Raw genomic sequence first — 21,745 nt, 5'->3', positions numbered from 1 at the left:
GCTCTGTCATTGCCCTCTCGCATGTCTCTCCAAAACAGTGCTCCACAAACTGATGTGCCCTGAGCTTGAGCTCACAGAACTGTTGGCTGCTGTGAGCCTGGGGATCAAGGGACATGCCAATAACTACTATTATTAATAATTATAATTATTATTTATATTGGGGTAGCACCTAAAGACTAGTCAGGATGTGGGCCCCACTGTGCTCGGTGCTGTGCAATCACACAGAAAGACACTATCCGGCACGGAAAAATTTATGCTTAAATTTAAATTAAAATCTAATTTCAAGGAACAGCCTTGGAAGAGATTTGGTAGCATAGATGTTAAGAGTAAAACAAGGGACCTGAACTCTGTTAATAGAGGAGGCTGTGTTTTTAGGGTCCTGATTGTAAAGTATGGACTCACAGACCTATTCCTGCAGCATCTGTTAAAGATACTTTCATTCAATGTAAAGGAAAACAGCTTTGCCACATTTCTCTTCCATGGTTCCACCTGGAGAAATGTTGTATTTATTACAATACTCTAGTTACATATTAACTCTCTTGGCACAGTAGTTATTATCACCTGCCATGAAACGGAAACCACAGCCATTTGATAAATTAACTGTAATTTTACTGTGAATTCTTTCAATGCCTTTGCATCCTCTGATGAAACTTCCTTCAACAATACATAGGGAATCACAGCTAACAGATATCTCTGTACCTCTGATTAAAGGTCTTTTTTTGCTCTTTTTTCAGCTGTAAAAGAACACCATTTTCACACATCTGTGCTAAATCTAGCACCAATTTTTTCACTTCTGACATTACGACAGTAGGTGTGGAACTTAACATGCAGACCTGGGAAAGATTTTCCATTTTCTTTTCATGAATTTATTATTCTTAATACATGAAGAGCAAGGAAATAAACAAGTAACACAATCCTTATTCTAGGCTGTATATCTACCATTCCCTCATCTTCTGTCTCATACGGCATTCAAAGATTTATGGACCAAAATTCCAGAACAGTGAGGAAACGGAAGTTCTGTCTTTTGCTCCAGATAAGACCTTTTGCCTTGAAATCTTCATAAGAGCAATGCCGAAAATCCCCCAAACTCTGCTGGGCAGCGTAGGCCTGGCTTGACATAAGAAACTTGCTTTATTTTTAGTGGGTATGATTGGGAAAGTGAGTGGAAGGTTATGTTGTCATAACAAGCAGTATGTTGGAATCAGAATGGCTAGCTAAGATCAATGGAAACATACTAGTAAACAAGCCAAAATGTAAGATAAAATAGAGGTCAGATTATGCACAAACAGTGCATGGACAGAGCATTCTGTACAGGGATTGGTTCCTACAAAGTAACCAAGCCAGTTCCAAAATGTATGATACAAAGTGTAGTAAATACAATGTAATATGTAAAGGTATATAAAGGAAGAGGTTTTCTATGTAACTTTGGATGTGTAATATGCCCTATGTAAACTCCCTACGCTTGAATCTGATCAACTCAACGGGGCATTAGAGGGATAGGACTCTGAGTTACTACAGAGAATTCTTTCCCAGGTATCTGTCTGGAGGGTCTTGCCCACATACTCAGGGTCTAACCGATCACCATATTTAGAGTCGGGAAGGAATTTTCCCCGGGTCAGATTGGCAGAGACCTTGGGGGGGTTTCGCCCTCCTCTGCAGCGTGGGGCACAGGTCACTTGCAGGTTTAATCTAGTGTAAATGGTGGATTGAAGTCTTTAAACCATGATTTGATGACTTCAGTAACTCAGCCAGAGGTTAGGGGTTTATTTCAGTAGTGGGCGAGGTTCTGTAGCCTGCAGGAGGTCAGACTAGATGATCACTATGATCCCTTCTGACCTTAAAGTCTACTACGAGTCTATGAACTCAATGTAGCTTTGCTGTATGCAATATAAAGATACTAAAGTGATGAAACCTGGAGTCAAAGTGAGTTCTTGGGAAGCTGAGTGGAAAGAGGTCTCAGAGGGAATCCCAACAGATGGGACTCTGGATCGTTGCAGGGGGAGAGTGTTCTTCTGTTGCTGAGGCTTATGGCTGTCTTTTGAGTGAAAACCCAGTTTGGATTTTAAAAACAACATCAAAAACCACAACTGTGGTTTGCACACACCAGAACTGTCTTTAGATTTTTAAACCCCACGTTTCTTTGACATCTGTTTGGTGGCCTGTGCAAAATCAGTCAGTCAGCTCATTAGCGGACAAGTGGCCACATCATAAAGTAACACGATCACAACAGTACTCTAGTTAGCAGTTTCAGCAAATCAGGTGGGCCACACAGGCTAAGACACTTTCTCACTCCTACAGGTTTCTGCAAAGCACGGAAGAGGTTCATTGGTGGGACAGTGTGGGGAAGCTCATCCTGCTGCTGTCCATACTGCACCTGTTCAATGGCTAAAGAGAGGATGTTTGTCTCTAGTGTCTTCAGTCTGACAGCTTTCACCAGCTCCCATGTCACTTGAAAGAAACAAGCAGCACCTTCAGCTGTCTACATCTCTTGATGTTCCTTCACTTTCTGCCTTTGATAATTGTAATAATTTGAACATTTTGAAACTGCTTTTCATCTCCAACGATCCCAAAGGTCTTTACAATGGGCCAAGTTCCAGGGGCTGACAGGTTTATTACTCTAGCAGAGGTATATGCTGGCCTGCCTGATCTTCAAGATGGTCAGGCCAGTGCAGGAGAGGAAACAAAGTGATTGTCCCCTGCACTGGTTCTTCCTTCTGATGCGCTTCTCCCTCCTCAACTCTCATACAAAGATTGTGGAGGCCGTGGGGCCATGCAGAGTGACCTATGGGGAAGGGAGTGAGGGGACTGGTGATGGTGGGCCACGCTCAGTCAGAGCCCTCAAAATACTAGGTAGCGGGGCAAGACAGGAGAAGACCTGTGCTACCCTCCTGTTCCATTGCTCACAGAAGGGGAGAAGTCTTCAGGCCAATCAGCTACTGTTCCCAGATGACAGTTCTGACTCAGCCCTCTCTTCCTGTTTCTCAGGCTGAGCATCCTGACTGTTAGTCTTCCCATGCAAGGAGGTTGAGTGAGGCAGCACCTCTCCCTGCCATAACACTCCCCTGACTCTTGTTGGTAAACAGAGTCAGTGAAGAGAGTGCAATCCTAGAGCCTGCCAAGGGGGCTGGACTGAGTAGCTGCAGAACATCTCTGCTGCCACTGCCAAGGGGACCGAGCCCCCTCAGGGTGCGACTAGCATGTGGTGAGTCAGATGCCTGGCCAGGCTACAGAATTGTGGCCAGGCTCTCTGCCCAATGAACTCCAAATGCTGTATTGGGACCTAAGTAAATAAATCCAGCTACCACTGCAAACACCACTGAAATGCAGCACTTCTGGGATGGGACGGTGCAATGGCTGAACAAGGCACAAGTAAAGGAGGGTAACATATTTCAGCAGGGAGTCAGGGAGTATGACTGTAATTACCCAAACTTGAATTTGGGCAGGACACCCAGGCTAATACCCCTGCTTTTGTGAAATCAAGCAATGAGCTCTTTAACGAGCACACAGTATCAGGACTTTCAGTTTACGTCTCTCCCAAGTGATAGCTAGTCACAAAACCTCTCACCTACGAGATGCCCCATACAGCTTGTCATAAACATACAGCGAAGGGTAGCATAAAATCCGTCCTTACCTGTAAAGGGTTAAAAAACTCAGATAACCTGGTTGGCACCTGACCAGAAGGACCAGTGGGGAAAGAAGATACTTTCAAATCAGGGTGAGGGGCGGGGGGGGGGGGGGAGGCGGCTTTGTTTTGTGCTGTGGGTGTTCTCTCCAGAGACAAAGGGAGAGACCAAGCAAGTAATCCAGCTCCCACTGAAATGATACATCTAATATTACAGAAATAGTAAGTAATAGCAAAGAAATACATTAGAGTATCTTTTGTTTTAGCTTGTGAATTTTCCCTGTGCTAAGAGGAAGGTTTATTCCTGTTTGGGGTTTTTTTTTAGTAACTTTAAAGTTTTGCTAGAGGGAAAACCTCTGTGTTTTGAATCTTTTGTTACTCTGTAAAGTTATCTTCCATCTTGATTTTACAGAGGTGATTCTTTTATCTTTAAATACATTCTTCTTTTAAGACCCTGATTGATTTTTCATTGTTCTTAAGATCCAAGGGTTTGGGTCTGTGTTCACCTGTACCAATTGGTGTGGACATTATTCTCAAGCCTTCCCCAGGAAAGGGGATGTAGGGCTTGGGGGAATATGCCTCCAAATGGTCCTTTCCCTGATTCTTTGGCCACGTCCAGACTAGGGTATTAAAATCGATTTTAGATACGCAACTTCAGCTACGTGAATAACGTAGCTGAAGTCGAATTTCTAAAATCGAGGTACTCACCTGTCCAGACGGTGCGGCATCGATGTCCGCGGCTCTCCGTGTCGATTCCGGAACTCCGTTCGGGTTGATGGAGTTCCGGAATCGATGTAAGCGCGCTCGGGGATCGATACGTTGCGTCCAGACTAGACGCGATATATCGATCCCCGAGCAATCGATTTTAACCCGCTGATGCCGCGGGTTAGTCTGGACGTGGGCTTTGTCTAAATTACTTGGTGGTGGCAGCATACTGTTTAAGGACGAGGTGGAATTTGTGCCTTGGAAAAGTTTTTAACCTAAGCTGGTAAAAATAAGCTTAGGGGGTCTTTCATGCAGGTCCCCACATCTGTACCCCAGAGTTCAGAGTGGGGAAGGAACCCTGACACAGCTGATCCCCAGAGAGCAGCTGCTATTGCTGCTCACCAGACAGCATACATACTCCTTTCTCCCCACCATCACAGACAGCCAGTATCTCCTTCAGGATATGCTGAAAGACACTTCCAGCCTCAATTGCAGTCATGAGCCCAAATTCAACCAGTGTGTGGCATTAATACCACCAAGCTGCTTTAAAGCTCCCTGAAAAATGTGAAGCATTCTAGTTATTTTAATTACTGTGCATTGCATAAGCCCGAAACCAGTTCATATAAAGAAATAACAGAAAAGTGTTTTTCAGTCGCTCTCATTCTCTCCCCTGCTCAGTGCCAGGCTCCAAAGCTCTGGGAACTCCAGTTCTTTTTAGCATTTGAAGCACTTCATCTATTTGAAATCTCTTTGTTCAGTCATTTAAAACAATTGATGCAGTTTAGAGTTCAGTTTTCGAAGTACTTCCATTTGGAAATGGTCCCACTAGTATGAAAGCAAAGCAAAGAGATGTGGAAATCCTTATTTTAAACAAAAATGAAGTAAAGTCATTGCTTGCAAAAGTAAGGTTCCAATAACCTTGACTAGAAACACAAACACACATACACACACACACACAGCTTTGTTGGAGCACCTAACCACAAACTCCATCCCCAACTTAGAGGGCTCAACGATCCTTCAAGAGGCTGAGCCCTTTGGCTCTGACTGATCCAGCCATGCACTTGAGCACTTGCTTAACTCTATGCATACAAGCAGTCTCTTTGTCTTCAGTGGGACTTAAGTACGTGCCTAAGTGCTTTGCTGTATCAGGGCCAGAATGATTAGCACCCATACATGATCTAGCCCTCTGTTTCAGCTTTATAGGCTGGTAATAAAACATTTTATTCTTTAATGTCCACCTCTGACTGAGGAAAATAACAGTCAGTCTGATTTGAACAGGAGTACTTGTGGCACCTTAGAGACTAACAAATTTATTTGAGCATAAGCTTTCTTGGGCTACAGCCCACTTCATCGGATGCATGTAGTGGAAAATACAGTAGGAGATATATATATACACACACACACACACACACACACACACACACACACACACACACACACACAGAGAACATGAAACAATGGGTGTTACCATACACACTATAAGGAGAGTGATCAGTTAAGGTGAGCTATTATCAGCAGGAGAGAAAAAGAACGGTTTGTAGTGGTAATGAAAATGGCCCATTTCCAGCAATTGACAAGGAAATGTAAGGAACTGGGGGGGAGGGGGAAATAACCGTGGGGAAATAGTTTTACTTTATGTAATGGCCCATGACTCCATGTTAACGGACTGAGTCGACTTTCTGTGGAGAAGTTAGAATTTGTAAAAAAGATGTACAGTGCTTTAAGTTAACCTATTGTTCATGGAAGTGACCGGGCTGACTAACTTGCAGACAGGAGTCTATTGACTGCAGTGGGTCTCTTCGCCTTTATGCCAGTTGTGGGTGTGACCCTGGGTGCTCCTTGGTTAGCGGGAGCAGTTCTGGCACTGCTTTGCACTTAATTTTGGTACTTTTAATCAGCACAGTTCTCCTAGTTTCATGAAACGTCTTTTTGTACTAATTACATTCAGAAGTTCTTGTCAGTTCAGAAGCAGTTTTCTTGCAGTACCTAGGCCCCATAAAATTTCACTTTCAGAGATAGCCAAAAAGGAGGAGAATACCATTTCCATTACTTTACAGTAGTAGCTTACATTTACATAGAACTCTTTGTCCTGAAGAAGGATCCCAGAGTGATTTACACCTTGTGTACGGGGGCTACTTCAACCACAGATGGAACACCTCAGACATTCCCTGCCTGTTGTCAGTATGCAACAGGATTTGAAGAGGGGGAAGAGAAGAGTGACATATCCAATTTAAATCATAGTGGAAACTCATGGAAGCAGAAAGTAGTTACTGTTGCTGGAATTCAACCAGGACATAAGGGTTAACCACCCTACTCTGGCAAAAAGCACCATGGATTCTTTGGTTATCACAAGTGGTCTGAACCCCTGCTTCACTCCACACTGAAACAAAACCCAACCTATATCTTGCAGCGCAGTGCCCCCTAGCACAATGTTGAGACATTAACTCAGGACTGACTCGCAGGAAAGGATGCCACGTACTGAGTTACCAACACCTATAGATGTTACATGGGTTATCCTTGGAATTTTCACACCAAGTATTGACCTAGCACAGTCATACTTAGCTTGTGGGATCCTAGTAGATCAAAGTATTTTTTTGAAAATGGTCACAAAAGGCTTAAAGTTTTCTTCAAGAAGAAGAGTTGAATACTGGTTTTTCCTCCTTTAGTTTTCCCTCCAAAAGACATTGTGGCCCAGAGGCTAGGGCATTAGATGGGGAGCCAGATCTAGGTTGTAATACCAGCTCTGCCCTGCTGCATGACCTTCAGCAAATCACTTCACCTCTCTGTGTCACACTTTCCCCATAATAACAACAATAAAAAGCTCTTCTCATCAGTATCATTATTCCAATATTACAGGTAGGGAAACTGAGGCACAGAGATGGGCCGTGACTTGCCCAAAGTCACCCAGCAGATCCGTGACAGAGCTGGAACTAGAACGTAGGTCTCCCGAGCCCTTTGAGGTCTGCAATTGAAAAACATCCTATGCAAGCTATGTATTATTGTTACTATTGTTCAGCATTCAGTACAGGGAGAAATATAGAAAAACCAATATAGCACAATAGAAAATCCACCTCTTTGACAAAGAATGCATTGGTGGCAAACAGTGTCAAAAGCTCAGCTGTACCCTAAATGACCAAATACAGCTATCGTTAGTCCAACAACTGCTTATACACGAGTCCAGAAGGTTCAGACTGAAGAAGGGTAGCACAGCGAGAACACTCACTCACAGTCAGGAGAGGATGACCAGCCAGGGCAACTGAAAGCAATCTGTGTCCCTTTTCATCCTGAAAAGTAATTGCAGGTTACATCTCCAGGTTACACTGGAAAAAATGAACTAGCAGCTGTATTGGTAACTTTAACAATCCTGGTCAGGACCCATCTAAAACATAAGCGACTGTTTGGAGCCCCAAGCATTTAGGAGACTCTTATAATGTCAGGAACTCCTGGCCTGAACCCCATTTCAGAACCAGAGGGGAAAGGAACTCAGGAGTTTGTTCCTCTGCCCCTTTCAGTTTCTTCTGATTATGTCTTTTGTCTGAGTATAAGACCAATTCTTAGCATGTAACATCTTCACAGCATTTTACAAACTTCAACTCATTAACTCTCATAACACCTTAGTGAGGTAGGGAAGCATTACTATTTCCATTTTAGAAATGAGAAAACTGACTCAGAGAGTGACCTGGTCAAAGTGACAGAGGGAGTCAGTGGGATCAAAATTTGGAGTTTGTGGGCCAAACGCTTTCATTTTTAGAATATCCTTCCTCTCTCAAATATTGTGTTGTGGTACTGTTTGCTGATTCGTTAGTTCTATCATGATGCTGATGATGTCGATTTCAGACCCATACTTTTAGATAGTGAAAAAAGTGCAGGGCAAGATTCTGATCTTATTAATATGGGTTTCAACCAGCGTATCTCTGCTGATTTCAGTGGAGCTACTCCTGATTTACACCAGTAAAACTGAAATCAGAATCTAGTCCCAGGGATTTAGATTTTCTCATATGCACTCAACTACAGATTCCAAATACCCAACATATTTTTGCCTGGGTTTTCTCAGGTTGCAAAGATGGGCCACAAAACTATGCACAGTTAGACATTAAAGTAATCAGCTTCAGAGAATTGTCTCTCACTCTCATGTACTTATAGTTATATATGTACATTGTGTGAGCACCACACAGTTTTTAATGTATTTAACCACACAACTTCCCTATGAGGTAGAACTGCTATCATCCTCATTTTACAGACGAGGACCTGAGGCACACAGAGAGAAAGAGTATGTTTACATTGGAAAAAAAACAAAACAACAACCCTCCAACCCCCCAGCTCTGAAGCTCAGAGCCTGGATCTACAGATTCAGGCTTGTGGGGCTCACACCACAGTGGTAAATATAGCCATGTACATGTTCCTACACGGGCTGGAGCTCGGGCTGTGAAACCCGGGGGGAGGGGGAGTGGGGTGAGTCTCAGAGTCAGAGTTCCAGACGGAATTGGAACATCTACACGGCTATTTTTAGCACCACAGCACAAGCCTGAGTTTGTAGACCCAGACTCTGAGACTCGATGCTGTGGCTTTTTTCTTTTTGCAGTGTAGATGTACCCTAAGTGGTCACACCAGTCACGGGTGGCACAGCTTGAACCCAGGTCTCCCAAGTCCCAAACTAGTACTACCTTAACCTCTAGACAATCCTTCCTCTCTAATATAACCATCCATACTGTAGTGGTCTAATAGTAATACCCAAAACGAAGTCTATCCTTCCAAGGGACTGGAGTTCTTAATTTGTTTTCTATAGGCTGTACAATTAAAAACAAGGTACAGTAGGCAATCTTTTACCCAGATGTAACTGAACTGTACATTTGAAGATTTAGCCTACTGTTTAGAAATTTATGACAGCTGGTCTCTGGACTTTAACACTGGCATAATGTACAACTAGAAATGCTTAAGGTTTATAAATCCCATGGAAAATACTCTGATATTAAGTGCAGTGGTTTGATACTTTCATTAATCACTTCTCAGCCCCTTTGCAGGATACTAAGACCTCTGTATTGTGCATCTGGCAATCTTTCTTCCTCAAAGTCCAGCTCTACTGTAACAGTTACATGTCTGCATCTGAGAGAAATGTATAGTTCCAAACAAGGATAAGGGAAACCAAACCAAACAGGACTTCACTATACATTGCACTAAAGCATCACTGCTAAAATATACAGCAAGACTAAGGGTTGGGAGTGCCTGGGTAGATATGACAGGTCTTTTTTTTCCAGCTCAGTTTTAACAATTTGCTTTATCACCCCTTGCTGCTTGGGGATCTTGTGGGGGGAAGGCTTTGGATAGGATTAAAAAACACAAACATCAAATCCTGGTTTAGAGCCCAAATAGGACTTGCCCTCCTTTTTTTTCTTTCAATCCCATTCCCATATTGGATTCTGCCACCAAAATATGTGCTCGAGTGTGAGGCACATTGTCAAAACTTGTGTAAATGATCATAGCTCCATCACTGAAGTAATGACGAAGCTATGGCAGTTTGCAGCAGCTGGTGATCTGCTCTGCGCTGCGTTCCCACTTGCACGCCCTGTGATCCGAGAATAATGCAACCTGTTTGCAACAGCATCTGCCTCCAGCATCATGCTGTGGGATGGGAAAGCAGAGCGGCGGCCCTGAACAAGGAACTTTTGGTTGGGCTTTGAAACAGGTAGCAACCCTTATTAACCCCTTTCCTCCAGCTGTCCCTCTCTCTGCTCCAGAGGGGCCCATGCTGCAGGCAACAAGCAGCTTTGCTGTGATCCCTCTCCCAGCCCCACCACACTCCCACAGCCACATTATTCCCTATAAGGCACTGAATCCCTCGCTCCAACCCCGCCCCTAGCCTCTCCCCCTTTGCCTGGGAGATGAGGTAATGCGGGGCTCCGATTGGTCGGGGCGGGGGCGCACCCCAAGAGCCCGAGAGGGCGCTATCCCGGCTATAACTGCAGCCGCCAGCCTAGAGAGCAGCAAAGGCGCCGAGAGCTTCGAAGTCCGCGTGCAGGGGGAGCCCAGGCAAAGCTGCCACACAGCCGCGCTTCCCAGCAGCGACTGCACTGAGAGGGGGGCAGCGCAAGGAGAAGAGGCTCAAAGACCCTTTAAAAAGAAGCCTAAAAAAGAACCTTCCCCCCCGCACAAGCCAGCCCTCCCCTCCTAAGTGGAGAGCAACTTTGGGCCAGCAGCTGCACCAGCATCATGTCTGTGTGGCTTAGCTTCCTCCTCGTGCTCCTCTGCAGCTGGAGCCTGAGCGACTTGGTGGCGGAGGCTTGTACCTGCCTCCCCATCCACCCCCAGGATGCTTTCTGCAACTCTGACATTGGTGAGTGTCCCCTTCCTTCCCTAGCCCGCGCCTGGCACTTCTGCTCGCTGCTAACCTCCTCCACGGTCCCAGCCTCGGGGAGGAACGAATGCCCCGCCCTCCCCTGGAGGGAGATGCACCTTGTGGTTCCACAGATGCATGGTCGTGTTGCGGGGGGGGGGGGGGGGGGGGAGATAGCGCTACGGTTTGGCGAGCTTGCGGTTTGCGAGCAACGTTTCCCGCTTGCAGCGATGTCAGAGTGCTTTGCAAAGGAGAGAAGTTTAAATGTTCCCACCCCCTCGCCGCGCCGCATTGCACGCAGAGAAAAGTGGCACTTTTCTTCCACACTGATATTATGTTCCCTTACATCTAGAAAGTTCGCTGTGGGGGGCTGGGAAGGAGGAGGGACTCTTTTGCTAAAACTTTGAAAAGTAACCAGCATACGAAATATGGAAAACCGTATTTAGGCTTAATCAGACCCATTTATGAGAAGTTGAAGGGCTAGAGAACTACTTCCAAATTACAGCTCCCTCCTTGTCTTTCTCCCCCACTTCCAAAAAAACAATTAAGGCTTTATCATTACAATTTTAAGTAATGAAGTTAAAATGGGGGCAGGATAAAAGTTGTGAAAGATGACCTGACCCTATATAGCTTTTTGGAGTTGCCTTATGTATCTCTATTTTTTAAGTGATTTTTTTCCCCTTAAGGAAAAATGGAGAATGGGAGTTGTTTTAAAAATTTAAACTCTGCGCAGCAGCTTTTCCAAGACTACCACCTCTCCAAGAAAAACAAGCTTTGCAGACTTTCTAGAAATCAGTAATTGTAAAAGTGACAGGTTTCCTGACACAGACAAAAACAAAATTGAAGGTGTGGGCAGCCAAAATTTCCTTCATGACCTGCTGCCAAGCAAATAATAATACTTAACAACAATCAAAGTCAGGACAAATTCTCACAAGCTAGGGAACTGCCCTTGGCAACTTGGAATGATGTAATTCACACCAATTAGTGGCAACAGAAGGAATGGGCTCTGTAGAGTCATAACCCTTCACAGAAGTTAGGGAGGTATGTAACAAGTTTCCCAAGGATTTTCCACAATATGCTCTGATCCTTGCAGGGTTTTTGTGTGTGTGTGTGTTTTCTGACATAAAATAAGTTGAAATAGTGTGACACTGGGGCCAGGAAAACTACAATATATAGGATTTAAAAAAAACAAAAACTTTGAAAGCAAAACCACATTTTCACTAGGACCTTCTTAATGTTCTCCTGCTCCAATCTTTGGCATGTGAGCAATATTCATAAATGAGGGGTGGGAGGAATAACTGGGTGGCTCAAGGGAATGGGATAATGGAGACTCACTCTAGTTACCTGGTTTGCATATGGCCCAGGTTGGCATTAAATGACGAAATATGGTTGCTGTTTGATGCTGTTCCATGGCCTACTGTATAATAAACGAGTGAGTGGTCTCTGTCTAGTTCCTAGTATACAGATGTTTGCATAACAATGGGCTCCAGCTGTCAGCCTAGGTGTCAGTCTTTGCAGAGAGGGGAATGGTTGAATAGACATGGTGACTGAAGTCCTACTCTTGCCCCTAGAGATTGTCTCTGTAGCTCAGGGTTGAGAGATACGCAAGTGGTTTGGGGAAGCTTGCATTGCCGATACCAGTACTGTGACTACTCTGTAGACAAACTGAGAAAGCAGACTGCAAAGCAGTCCACTTGGCAGCTTCTATGAAAAATAAATTAAATAGGGGCAAAAATATACTAACTTTTCAGTGCAATGTTGACTTGATTCACTAACATGGAATCTCATCAGTAGCATTTTAAATTAGCTGAACCTGATGACAAAACTTTTCCTCTCTTGTCTTAATAACCCTCCTCTATAAAAACCTGTTGAGATGCCTAGTTATTTGTGTGTAGTTTCTGTAAGGCATTTGCCTCTGAAAGCCAAGAAAAACATTACATACATGTTCAAAGGCCTAGGAAAGGTAACATTTGCTTTAGACCTGATAGCCTGGAAAACATTATGAAGAATTTTATAGCCGAGGATCCTTCTAGGAAGCCATACTATTGAAAGTTCACTTGAAGATTTTTATTGTTGACACTTTCTTTACTTTGCACTAGCGGTAAGTGTGTCAGCTGAGAGGCAGCTGCCAAGGCGATTTTTGCCTTTTCTGAAAACAATGGTGTTTGAGAAGCCGATGTGCCTGCATCAATTGCTGGAGCTGCCACATGTGCCTTTCATATGCTGAAATCTGTGAGAATTCAGTCATCTGCTACTCCCTTTTAATGCTTTGACTAAGGAGTTAAATACACCTTGTTAATTACACTTTCTGATAACTTACATCTTCTCTAGAAACACAAAACATTAAAAGTAGGACAAGCAGTGAAGCCCTGTGTAGCATCCCTTCCAGAACAGCCCTGTACAGCTCACATTGTTTGCAAGATTTCTCTGATTGGTGGATTTCTGACTGAGTTCAATGTCAAGGTGCTGATCTCATTTTATTCTTGAGTGACCTGCTGTTATTTGTTATGGCTCATAATTTTTGCCTTGCCTTGGTCTGAGATATCAAGTGTGGGTATAACTGGGGTTTTGCTCTTGGGCTGTAAGGGGGTGCATAATACAAAGGGGGAGGAAGCAAAAGGGAAAGAGAGTTCCCCCATATTGTGAAGTTACTATGGACTGATCTTAATGAAACATGTCATTTCGGTGATCGGACTGAAAAACTGGAGCTAGGTCTATGAAGCTCCAAACTCTTCTTTAAAGCAGTATCCCTGCCTGGCTGTCTTCCGCCAGCATTGCCATTCTTTTCATGAGCCAAAAGAACAAGAGTTATATCCAGACTTCTGGCCACTGAGGAGTTAACTGTCTCCATGGAAACTGATGGCAGTGTACTAGTGCAGTGTTTAGACAGACTAAACTACATGCCGGGTTATAATACACATTGTGGGGAAGAAAGAGACTTGGCAGCACGTTTTTATCGGTTCTTGAGACTCCTGACAAAATACCGGTTCCAAAGGAAGGAATCAGTGCAGTAAGGGCTGGGAATCAAGACAGGGCTGGAAGAACAGAGCTGCTAAAACAGCTCTGACAAGAATGCAAGATATTAACATGCTAGGTGACAACCTGGCAAGTGTTTGTTACCTTCCAAAAACATGCCAGCACAGTGTGGCTTTTGAAGGCACTGAAAGCTTCTGCTTTGAAAATGTAATGCAAGTGCCTGTTGTTGGAATTCAGTGGGTAGGTGTAGCAGGGTGCTGGTGCAAAAACATCTAATTAGTCCCTGCCCAGTCAGAGGAAGCAGATTGGGGCTGATGGAAAAGGCCTGATGCTGGCCTGAGGATTGGCAACACCTGCTCGTTGGACAAGCCAAGGGCTATAAAGGCTAGGAGGGAGCCAGAAGGTGAGGAGTAGCCAGAGAGAAGTCAGTCAGGGAGGGAACTGGTGGCCTCTTAGCTGAAGGCTGACTCTGCCTGTAGAAGAGGTTCAATAATCCTGTAAAGCTTGTAAATAGACAGACACTGGTGGTGGGATAACTGTAGGTAAATAAAGACACAGGTATTGCACAATCCTGAAGCCTCTCCGAGCCTTATTGGGGCAGCAAGCAGGCCCCAGGAAGACGGGTGGGTTGTGAACCCTGTTACAGTAGGGCTTACGGGACCATCTTTTATTTAGTCTGTCCTGCCCTAATGGGGGATATGGCACTAGAGTTTCATTTTGAATGCCTTGGGCTCAGCTCTGTGGCAGGGTTCCAACCCTGGAATCTTATGCAGCCCTTTAAGCAACTTTTCAGAAACAGATGCTCAAGCAAACCCAGTGAGAGGTCAGTTTTTTAAACAGACAGATTCTTTCAATACCAAAGCAGAGGTTGTGGCTTCGGGAGGAAGCCTAGACTCTATACGCAGTCATACTTTTGAAAAACAGTATTGCTAACCAGGAGACCTAGCTGTCACTTGGGGCCTCTTCACTCACCCTGGATGTGCCAGAGTGACAAATGCAGTCACAGTAAGTGGAGTGGTGCTTGCGTCTTGTTGCTCAAATTAGGGGAGGGACAAGGCAGAATCTCCGAGGTTGATCCACAGCCAAACTGGTGCTCTAACTCTTGGTTTTTCTTTCTTTTTAACTGATTTGTGACTTCCTATATAAGAGCCAGCATGGATAGCTCTAGGGTTGGCCAAGTGGCAAACTCAGGGCAAACTGTTAAGGTTTGATAAAGAAACTTTGCCTCCCTTGCTTTCCAAGAATGTGAATTTTTTATTAGTTATTTTTGTTGCTAGGCCTTTGGAGGGAACAAAGACCACAGGCGCTTTGTCCTCTTTTTGTCAAAGCTGTGACAATTCCAGCTGGATGTGGCTGACATGAAAGGGGCTTGTTTGTACTCTTCTTTCTGCAGGAGCAGCAGGAACTTTTCAGATTGGTTGCTGAATGTTGCATTCCTTCAGATTTGGAAAGAACCAAAAAAGAACTAATTTTTTGTGTATTTGTGGTGTTGGTTATTTAGAGCCCAATAATGCAGGAGTTGAGCGCATTTAGCATTTTGTAGAATCTGGCCTGGAATATGTCACTCCTCCAAATGGCTTTGTTCCAAAAATGTGATGGAAATTATTGTCCCCAGGAAGTGATGCAGAACATTCAATAATGCAATTCTGAAGGGTTTCCTTAGTATCTAGTAACTAGTGCACATGCTTACTCCAGATTTCCTGCAGGAAGTAACCCCACAAAGACCTCTGCACCACCAGAGAGCCAGATGTTCTAACCCACAGTCCCAGTGTTCCTTACTTTAAGCAGAAATTTCTTCCTTTCAGTATTTCCCACCTGCTCTTGAGAACCTTCCACCTGGCAGTTGTTTCTGGGAACAAAATAGGGAGGCAAGAGTGTAATTATGTACAGCAATGTGCTGTGCTAGGAGAAAACACTTGCCTTTCGCTTTGCAAACTTTTTCATCTACCAACAGAGGAGTGTATGTGTACTTTAAGTTCAGCAAATCTGGCTATTTCCATCAGCAGTTTTCTGCAGCACAAAAAAAATAAGGGAATTGTTGTTTAATAAGAAAAACTCCATTAGTGTGCTTGATACTTTGCAAGACACAAAGACAGTCCCTGACTTGAAGAGTCTCCTACGTAATGCTCCTAAATCCAATAATGTGTAGTCATGCAGGAGTAAAGAATCTTCCTGAAGTCAACAAGACTCCACATGAGTACAAGAGTCCGTTCTAGCAGATCCTGATGCAGGATCAGAAGATGGGATGCATGAAGATGCACAGTGGAGGGAATAAGCTGGTGGGGAGGTTAACTCCTTTCTTGTTGGCATCATGGAATGATCTTGAGAGCAAAATTCTTAAGCAAATCTTTATTTTTGCACCACATAAAAATGTTTGCCATTTTCTCTCCTATGAAATTGGCCTGGGATGCTTGTGGAGATTACACACACACACACTTGAAATGAAAACCTAAATGTTGTTTGTCTGTTTGGCTGACACTGTACTTTTTCCCCTCCCCTTTCCACCTCCATACGGTACTTTGATGTAGATTGATCCAGCGTGTTTCTTTTGGGAAAGAAGCCTTGTTAGTCTGTGGAGAAGGTGTCATCATTAAATGAAACAGTATGCTTTCCAAAAATTCTTAAAGGCCAGTAAATCTGAGAGGAGACCTTACCACAGGTTGGTTTTAGATAGCAAGCAGGGATGTGCACATGATGCCTTCCAGCTTGCAACCCAACTGAGCTCTGAGGTGTGATGTCAGTCCTCTAACGGCTGGAGAGTATGTTGAAGTTTACTTTTAATGACAAGAGTTCCTGCTTAGACTGAAGAGGCATCTTTCTCGTGTGTGCTGCATATCGCTCCAGGGTCCAATTCTCTTCTTCCATGCCAAATTGTAAATGAGGAGTACCTCTGCTGATGTCAGTGGAGTGGATCAATTTTATCCTGGGGTAAGTCACAGGAGAATCAGGCCTTCATGCTGAAATCAGTGAAGTAGAAACCCTTGTTCTCAAACTTAAGACCTATTGTAGCTCATCTAAAGCTCTGTATGCTACCTTGTAACTAACCAGTTCAGCTACAATGGATTCTTCGTATGACACTAAACCAATCCACCTACTGGCTGATTATGGCCTGTGTGCCAACAGTGGTACATGTACCACCGTCGCTGTATATGTCACTGTAGTACATATGCCACAATATTAAAAATAAAAACATGAGCTATTTTCTCTCCCTGTGCATTGGCAGCAGAGTTGATCAAAGCAGCAGCATAAACTTGGACCTGCTGCAGGTCTCCTTATTCTCTATTCAAGGAGTGGCCAACCTGAGCCTGAGAAGAAGCCAGAATTTACCAATGTACATTGCCAAAGAGCCACAGTAATACATCAGCAGCCCCCACGTCAGCTCCCAGCACTTCCCACCCACTGATCAACACATCCCCCCTCTCTCTCTGCACCTCTGGATCAGCTGTTTCAGGGCATGCAGGAGGCACAGGGCGGGGGGGGGAGGGGGAGGAGCGAGGGCACAGGAGGTGCAGAGGAGGGGGTGGGGTTTGTGGCAGAGCCAGGGATTGAGCAGTGAGCACCGCCGGCACATTAGAAAGTTGGCATCTGTAGCTCCAGCCCCGGAGTTGGTGTCTATACAAGGAACAACATATTAACTTCTGAGGAGCTGCATGTGGCTCCAGAGCCACAGGTTGGTCACCCCTGTTGTTTACTTATTAGGCTTTGCTGGTATAGTTAGAGTGAGCGACACTGGTCATTTTTAGATTTGCACTTTAAGTGCAGGGCTTATTAGTAACAGTGAGAGAAATAAAGTCTAGATATAGCTTGGCTATGTCTGACATTGGTGCACTCTTCCATTTGAGAGAGCTTAAAAAACGTGTACTGTGGTGGTAGGAAGTAGCAGTGCTGAGTCACAGAGATGTATTGCTCTAGGCAGTTACTAAAGAGCATACATTTCAATGAGGGATTCAAAGGCACTTCCAAAACCTTCAATGGAGCTAGTCCATTTTTCCATCTATTAATCAAAGTGCTTGCAGTTCCCATTCAAGGCGGGTGAAACAATTAATGAACAAAAACAACCAATCTGTAGACGGAGCATTTTATCAAATAGTTTGCACATGCAAAAAATCAGTGCAGACTCATTGGCTTTTGCCAGCTCTGGTTTAGAAACATATTCTACTCTGGAAATGAGTGGCTACCAGTAAAATATCTAGGTCAAAAATACGAGTTATATCTTAAACACTGGGGCTGGATTTATTGCTGTGGTGATGCTGAACTCAGGATTGGGGCCTGGATGGAGAAAGAAGGTAGCTTTGTGTCTTCCTTACGCTGGGGTTCCCAGAGGGACAGTTTAGGAATATCTAAGGTGTAGGAGTGCTTACCCATACCCACTCACCGTCCCACAAATGCCCTCTGCAGCAGAGCTCCCTCAAGGGGCAGTGTAGGACTGACAACACCTGCTACGCTCCTGCCAGGCTCTCCTCTTATAACCAGGAGAATTCCCCAGCGGACAGATCCAGCTATTTTATGACCACTTTATGTTGGCATAATGCCACCGTTAGCAGCTTAGCACACCTGGGAGGTATTTCTAAAACTGAAATAGCCACATAATTTTGAGGTGCAGAGCAATAGCCACGAAGAGTGGGCCTATAGTTCAACGTGTAGACTAATATGATCAGTCTCAAATTTGGGGGAGGTGAAGTTGGCAATACCTGTGGCCACATACAGACCCAGACTCATGCACTGTAGGTAAGCGCTGTTCTTAAACGTCTGACTTAAGGAGCACACAAAAAACATCAGAGTGGCCCCTGCTGACTCAGCTGCAGTTGTTAACTTGCCAACAGAAAAGTGGGCCAGATTCTATTCATAGCCCAGAGTTAAACTGGATTCACACCGGTTTAAGTGAGAGCAGAATTTGGCCCACTTTACTGAGACCTGTGCTGACTTCATCCATTTTGCTGGTGCACAGAAAAAAAGGAGTATGCAAAAGGCAGCCACAATGACTTTCTGCTCCTTGGAACTCTTGGGACAAATTCAGATCTCATGTAATCAGGTGCAACAAAATTGACTGAAGTGGAGTTTCACCCTCTTATGCCAGGTCTGAATTTGGTCCAGAAGGTGGGGTTGACATGTTTGTCCTCTGAAGGAGAGATGAAAGCAATAAAAACAGGGTTGGGCCAACTTAATGACTGCTGTAAGCAGCTGCAGTGCCATTCACGTCAGTGATGTTGTGCCAGCTTGTATCAGAGATGGATTTTACTTATGTTTTGAGGTTTCTAAGAGGAATGTCACATACACTGGAGAGTGTTTAAAATTGTTATTAAAAGCCATTAACTTTCCCTGTAAAGTGAAGTGGCTCCCTTGAGCTCCCAGAGTGAAGATTTAGTGCACTGACAGTGTCTAATAACATAAAAATGCAAGTAGTTTTACACAGCCCTGATGATTTTATTTATTCAGTATTTCTGCCAGCCAGAAGAGATTCCTGGACACTCTTGGAAATGAGAGAGAAGTCTCTTGAGTTCTGTGCTGGTAAAATAAATGTTGATCACGAATAATCCAAATTCCTGGTGGTGTTTACACAGGACCTTTTTCAAAGGGCAACTTCAGCCCCTGGAAAAAGTGTGCAGAGAGTTAAATACAAATTAAATAGCACTGAGAAGCTGATGCAAAAATTATCAACTAAACCCAGCAAAGATCTGGATTAATACACACTGCATATTGGACTTGATCTTGCTTTTTCAAGGCCTTGTCTGCATGAGAGAGCTCAAGCAATTGTAATGCACCTTGCATCCATGGACACAAGTGCTTCAGTTGAGTGATCCTGTTGGTATCCAGGAAGTGGACAGGCAAAGCCCGCCCACTGCTAAAGGACCTCCCCCAGCCTAAGGGGAGGATCCACAGATCTGTGATACCAAATAATTGCGTGGGACAACCAATGAAAAAAACAGGATCGGGGGTGAGGTCGTAGGGTTAAACGAAGGGAACCTGATAGGGACACCAAGCAGAGAATCCCGGACAGCGCCCACTGCTCCTCGAAGGCTTCAAGGGAGCCAGCGGACGCCGCCCAGAGGAACTCTGCCCGGATGCGTGAACAGATGGAGGAACGGAAATAGGCTCCACAGTCACAGGAAATCCCGTTGGCCAACCTCCTCTCCCTAGTTTTGTAGATGGTCAGTTTGGCCAGGGCCAAGAGGAGGTTGATAAGGAGATCCCGTGATTTTGTGGGGCCATGGATGGGGAGTGCGTAGATAAACAGGTGAGGGGAGAAGTGCAGTTGAGTGATAGAGAAGCTATAATCAATTGAAATCACCCTGGTAAGTTGAAGGGGAAAAGCCTCTATTGCCTGCATGCCAGTGTGGATGCAACATACTTCCACAGTCCATGCATTCAACTCTAACACCGATCATCTTTGGCATTGTCGGGGGGAACACAACAGGGTGAAAAGATTATATTCTCAGCAGGCAGTCCACAGCTGGCTTGCTGGTTTAGGAGCTGCAAAATGGGAGCAGTAGGGAGCATTTCAGAGGGGACCATGGCTGTGAGTGGATTTCTGGGGAGGGATACTGTGGCAGGAGGGATTTCTGGGGATAGATACATTGCTGAAGAAGGCCTGTTGGGACTACATAAGAAGGCTCATCAGCTGTGAGAGAAGACAGCCACCCCACCAGAACTGGTACCCCACTAGGCAGCCCTAGTGTGGATGCAGGGTCAAATCTTTCACTGATTCAGGGTGGGTAATATGGATGAACTCAATAGGTGGTGGGCTGACCAGTGCAAAACAATTCATTGCTATACCACAGATTGATCTCTCTAGTGCAGACAAGGACTAAGTGGCAAACTGACAGGCTTGCCTGTACAGAGGCACATTTTGATCCCTTTGCCCCTGCTATGCCCACTGGGGGTGAGAGAGAGGGCTGGATCTCTATCTAGATCCTATGTATCTGCCTCATATCTCTTCATAATTGGCAGTCTCTCTCAGTTTAGGACTTGGAGTAGCAGGGCTCTGTGTGGCCCAAGATTGCACAGTGCCTACCTCTATTATCATATTTGGATTCTAGCCAGTGCTATTCTTCCATCTCTTTGAGCATTAAGTTCTTCTGAATAATCCTTTAAGAAATGCTGGGGGAGGGAAAGAACTTAATTTTGTTTTTCCAGCTGGATCGTCCCGTTTGAAAATAGTACTGACTGAATCATAGGTGCACTGGACTGAAAGAACTAACATGCTGTTTAGAAGTATTCAAGGGATAAAAAATTGCAGCCAGGAAATACTGGAATGAGTGCAACAAGTAGAAATCTCCTTGCCCAGCAGGCTCCTGGATGTGGATCTGGTCAAAAATGTTAATTCTAGATAATGTTAATTGCTTTTCTTTAATAATCAGTTCACTGTAAAGCAATCTGTGAAGGGGTCTCCCATTACTCCTTTAATTCTTATTAGTCCTTAAGAACATAAGAATGGCCATACTGGGTCACACCAAAGGTTCATCTAGCCCAGTATCCTGTCTTCTAACAGTGGCTAATGCCAGATGCTTCAGAGGGAATGAATAGAATAGGGCAATTATTGAGTTATCCACCCCCTGTCTTCCACAACCAGCTTCTAGCAGTCAGAGGCTAGGAACACCCAGAACATGAGGTTGCATCCCTGACCATCTTGGTTAATAACCATATGGACCTAACCTCCATGAACTTCTCTAATTCTTTTTTGAATCCACTTGTACTTTTGGCCTTCACAACATCTCCTGCAACGTTGGAGTTTTGTGTGAAGAACTTCCTTTTGTTTGTTTTAAATCTGCTACCTATTAATTTTATTGGGTGACCTCTGGTTCTTGTGTTATGTGGAAGAATAAATAACACTTCCCTATTCACTTTTTCCACACCATTCATGATTTTATAGACCTCTATCATATCGCCCCATCATCTCTTTTCCAAGGTGAAAAGTTCCAGTCTTTTTAATCTCTGCTCATACAGAAGCTGTTCCATACCCTTAATCATGTTTCACCTTATAGACTAACAGACGTTTTGGAGCATGAGCTTTCATGGGTGAATACCCACTTCATCAGATTGCTGCTTTTACAGATCCAGACTAACACGGCTACACCTCTGATACTTAATCATGTTTGTTGCCCTTCTTGGCA

General features: G+C 44.4%; 2 protein-coding genes across 3 annotated transcripts in view; one reads left to right on the top strand and one right to left on the bottom strand.

The window, feature by feature from the left end:
• Nucleotides 1-21,745, bottom strand: part of SYN3 (synapsin III) — a 291,194-nt gene that overhangs the window by 119,179 nt on the left and 150,270 nt on the right. The window contains exon 7 of one of the 2 annotated variants that reach the window (XM_050926612.1): nucleotides 7,555-7,611. The exons of the other annotated variant lie outside the window; for it this stretch is intronic. Coding sequence (XP_050782569.1) covers nucleotides 7,555-7,611 — 57 coding nt within the window. The remainder of the gene's footprint in view (nucleotides 1-7,554; nucleotides 7,612-21,745) is intronic. 2 annotated transcript variants of the gene reach the window in all.
• Nucleotides 10,489-21,745, top strand: part of TIMP3 (TIMP metallopeptidase inhibitor 3) — a 49,620-nt gene continuing 38,363 nt past the window's right edge. The window contains exon 1 of the mRNA XM_050927333.1: nucleotides 10,489-10,658. Within this exon, the coding sequence (XP_050783290.1) occupies nucleotides 10,535-10,658 (124 nt within the window). The 5' untranslated portion in view covers nucleotides 10,489-10,534. The remainder of the gene's footprint in view (nucleotides 10,659-21,745) is intronic.

This window comes from Gopherus flavomarginatus, chromosome 1 (genome assembly GCF_025201925.1).
Source record: "Gopherus flavomarginatus isolate rGopFla2 chromosome 1, rGopFla2.mat.asm, whole genome shotgun sequence".
Classification (NCBI taxonomy): Eukaryota; Metazoa; Chordata; order Testudines; family Testudinidae; genus Gopherus; species Gopherus flavomarginatus.
Note: the sequence above shows the minus strand (reverse complement) of the source record. Positions and strands in the feature narration are given on the sequence as shown.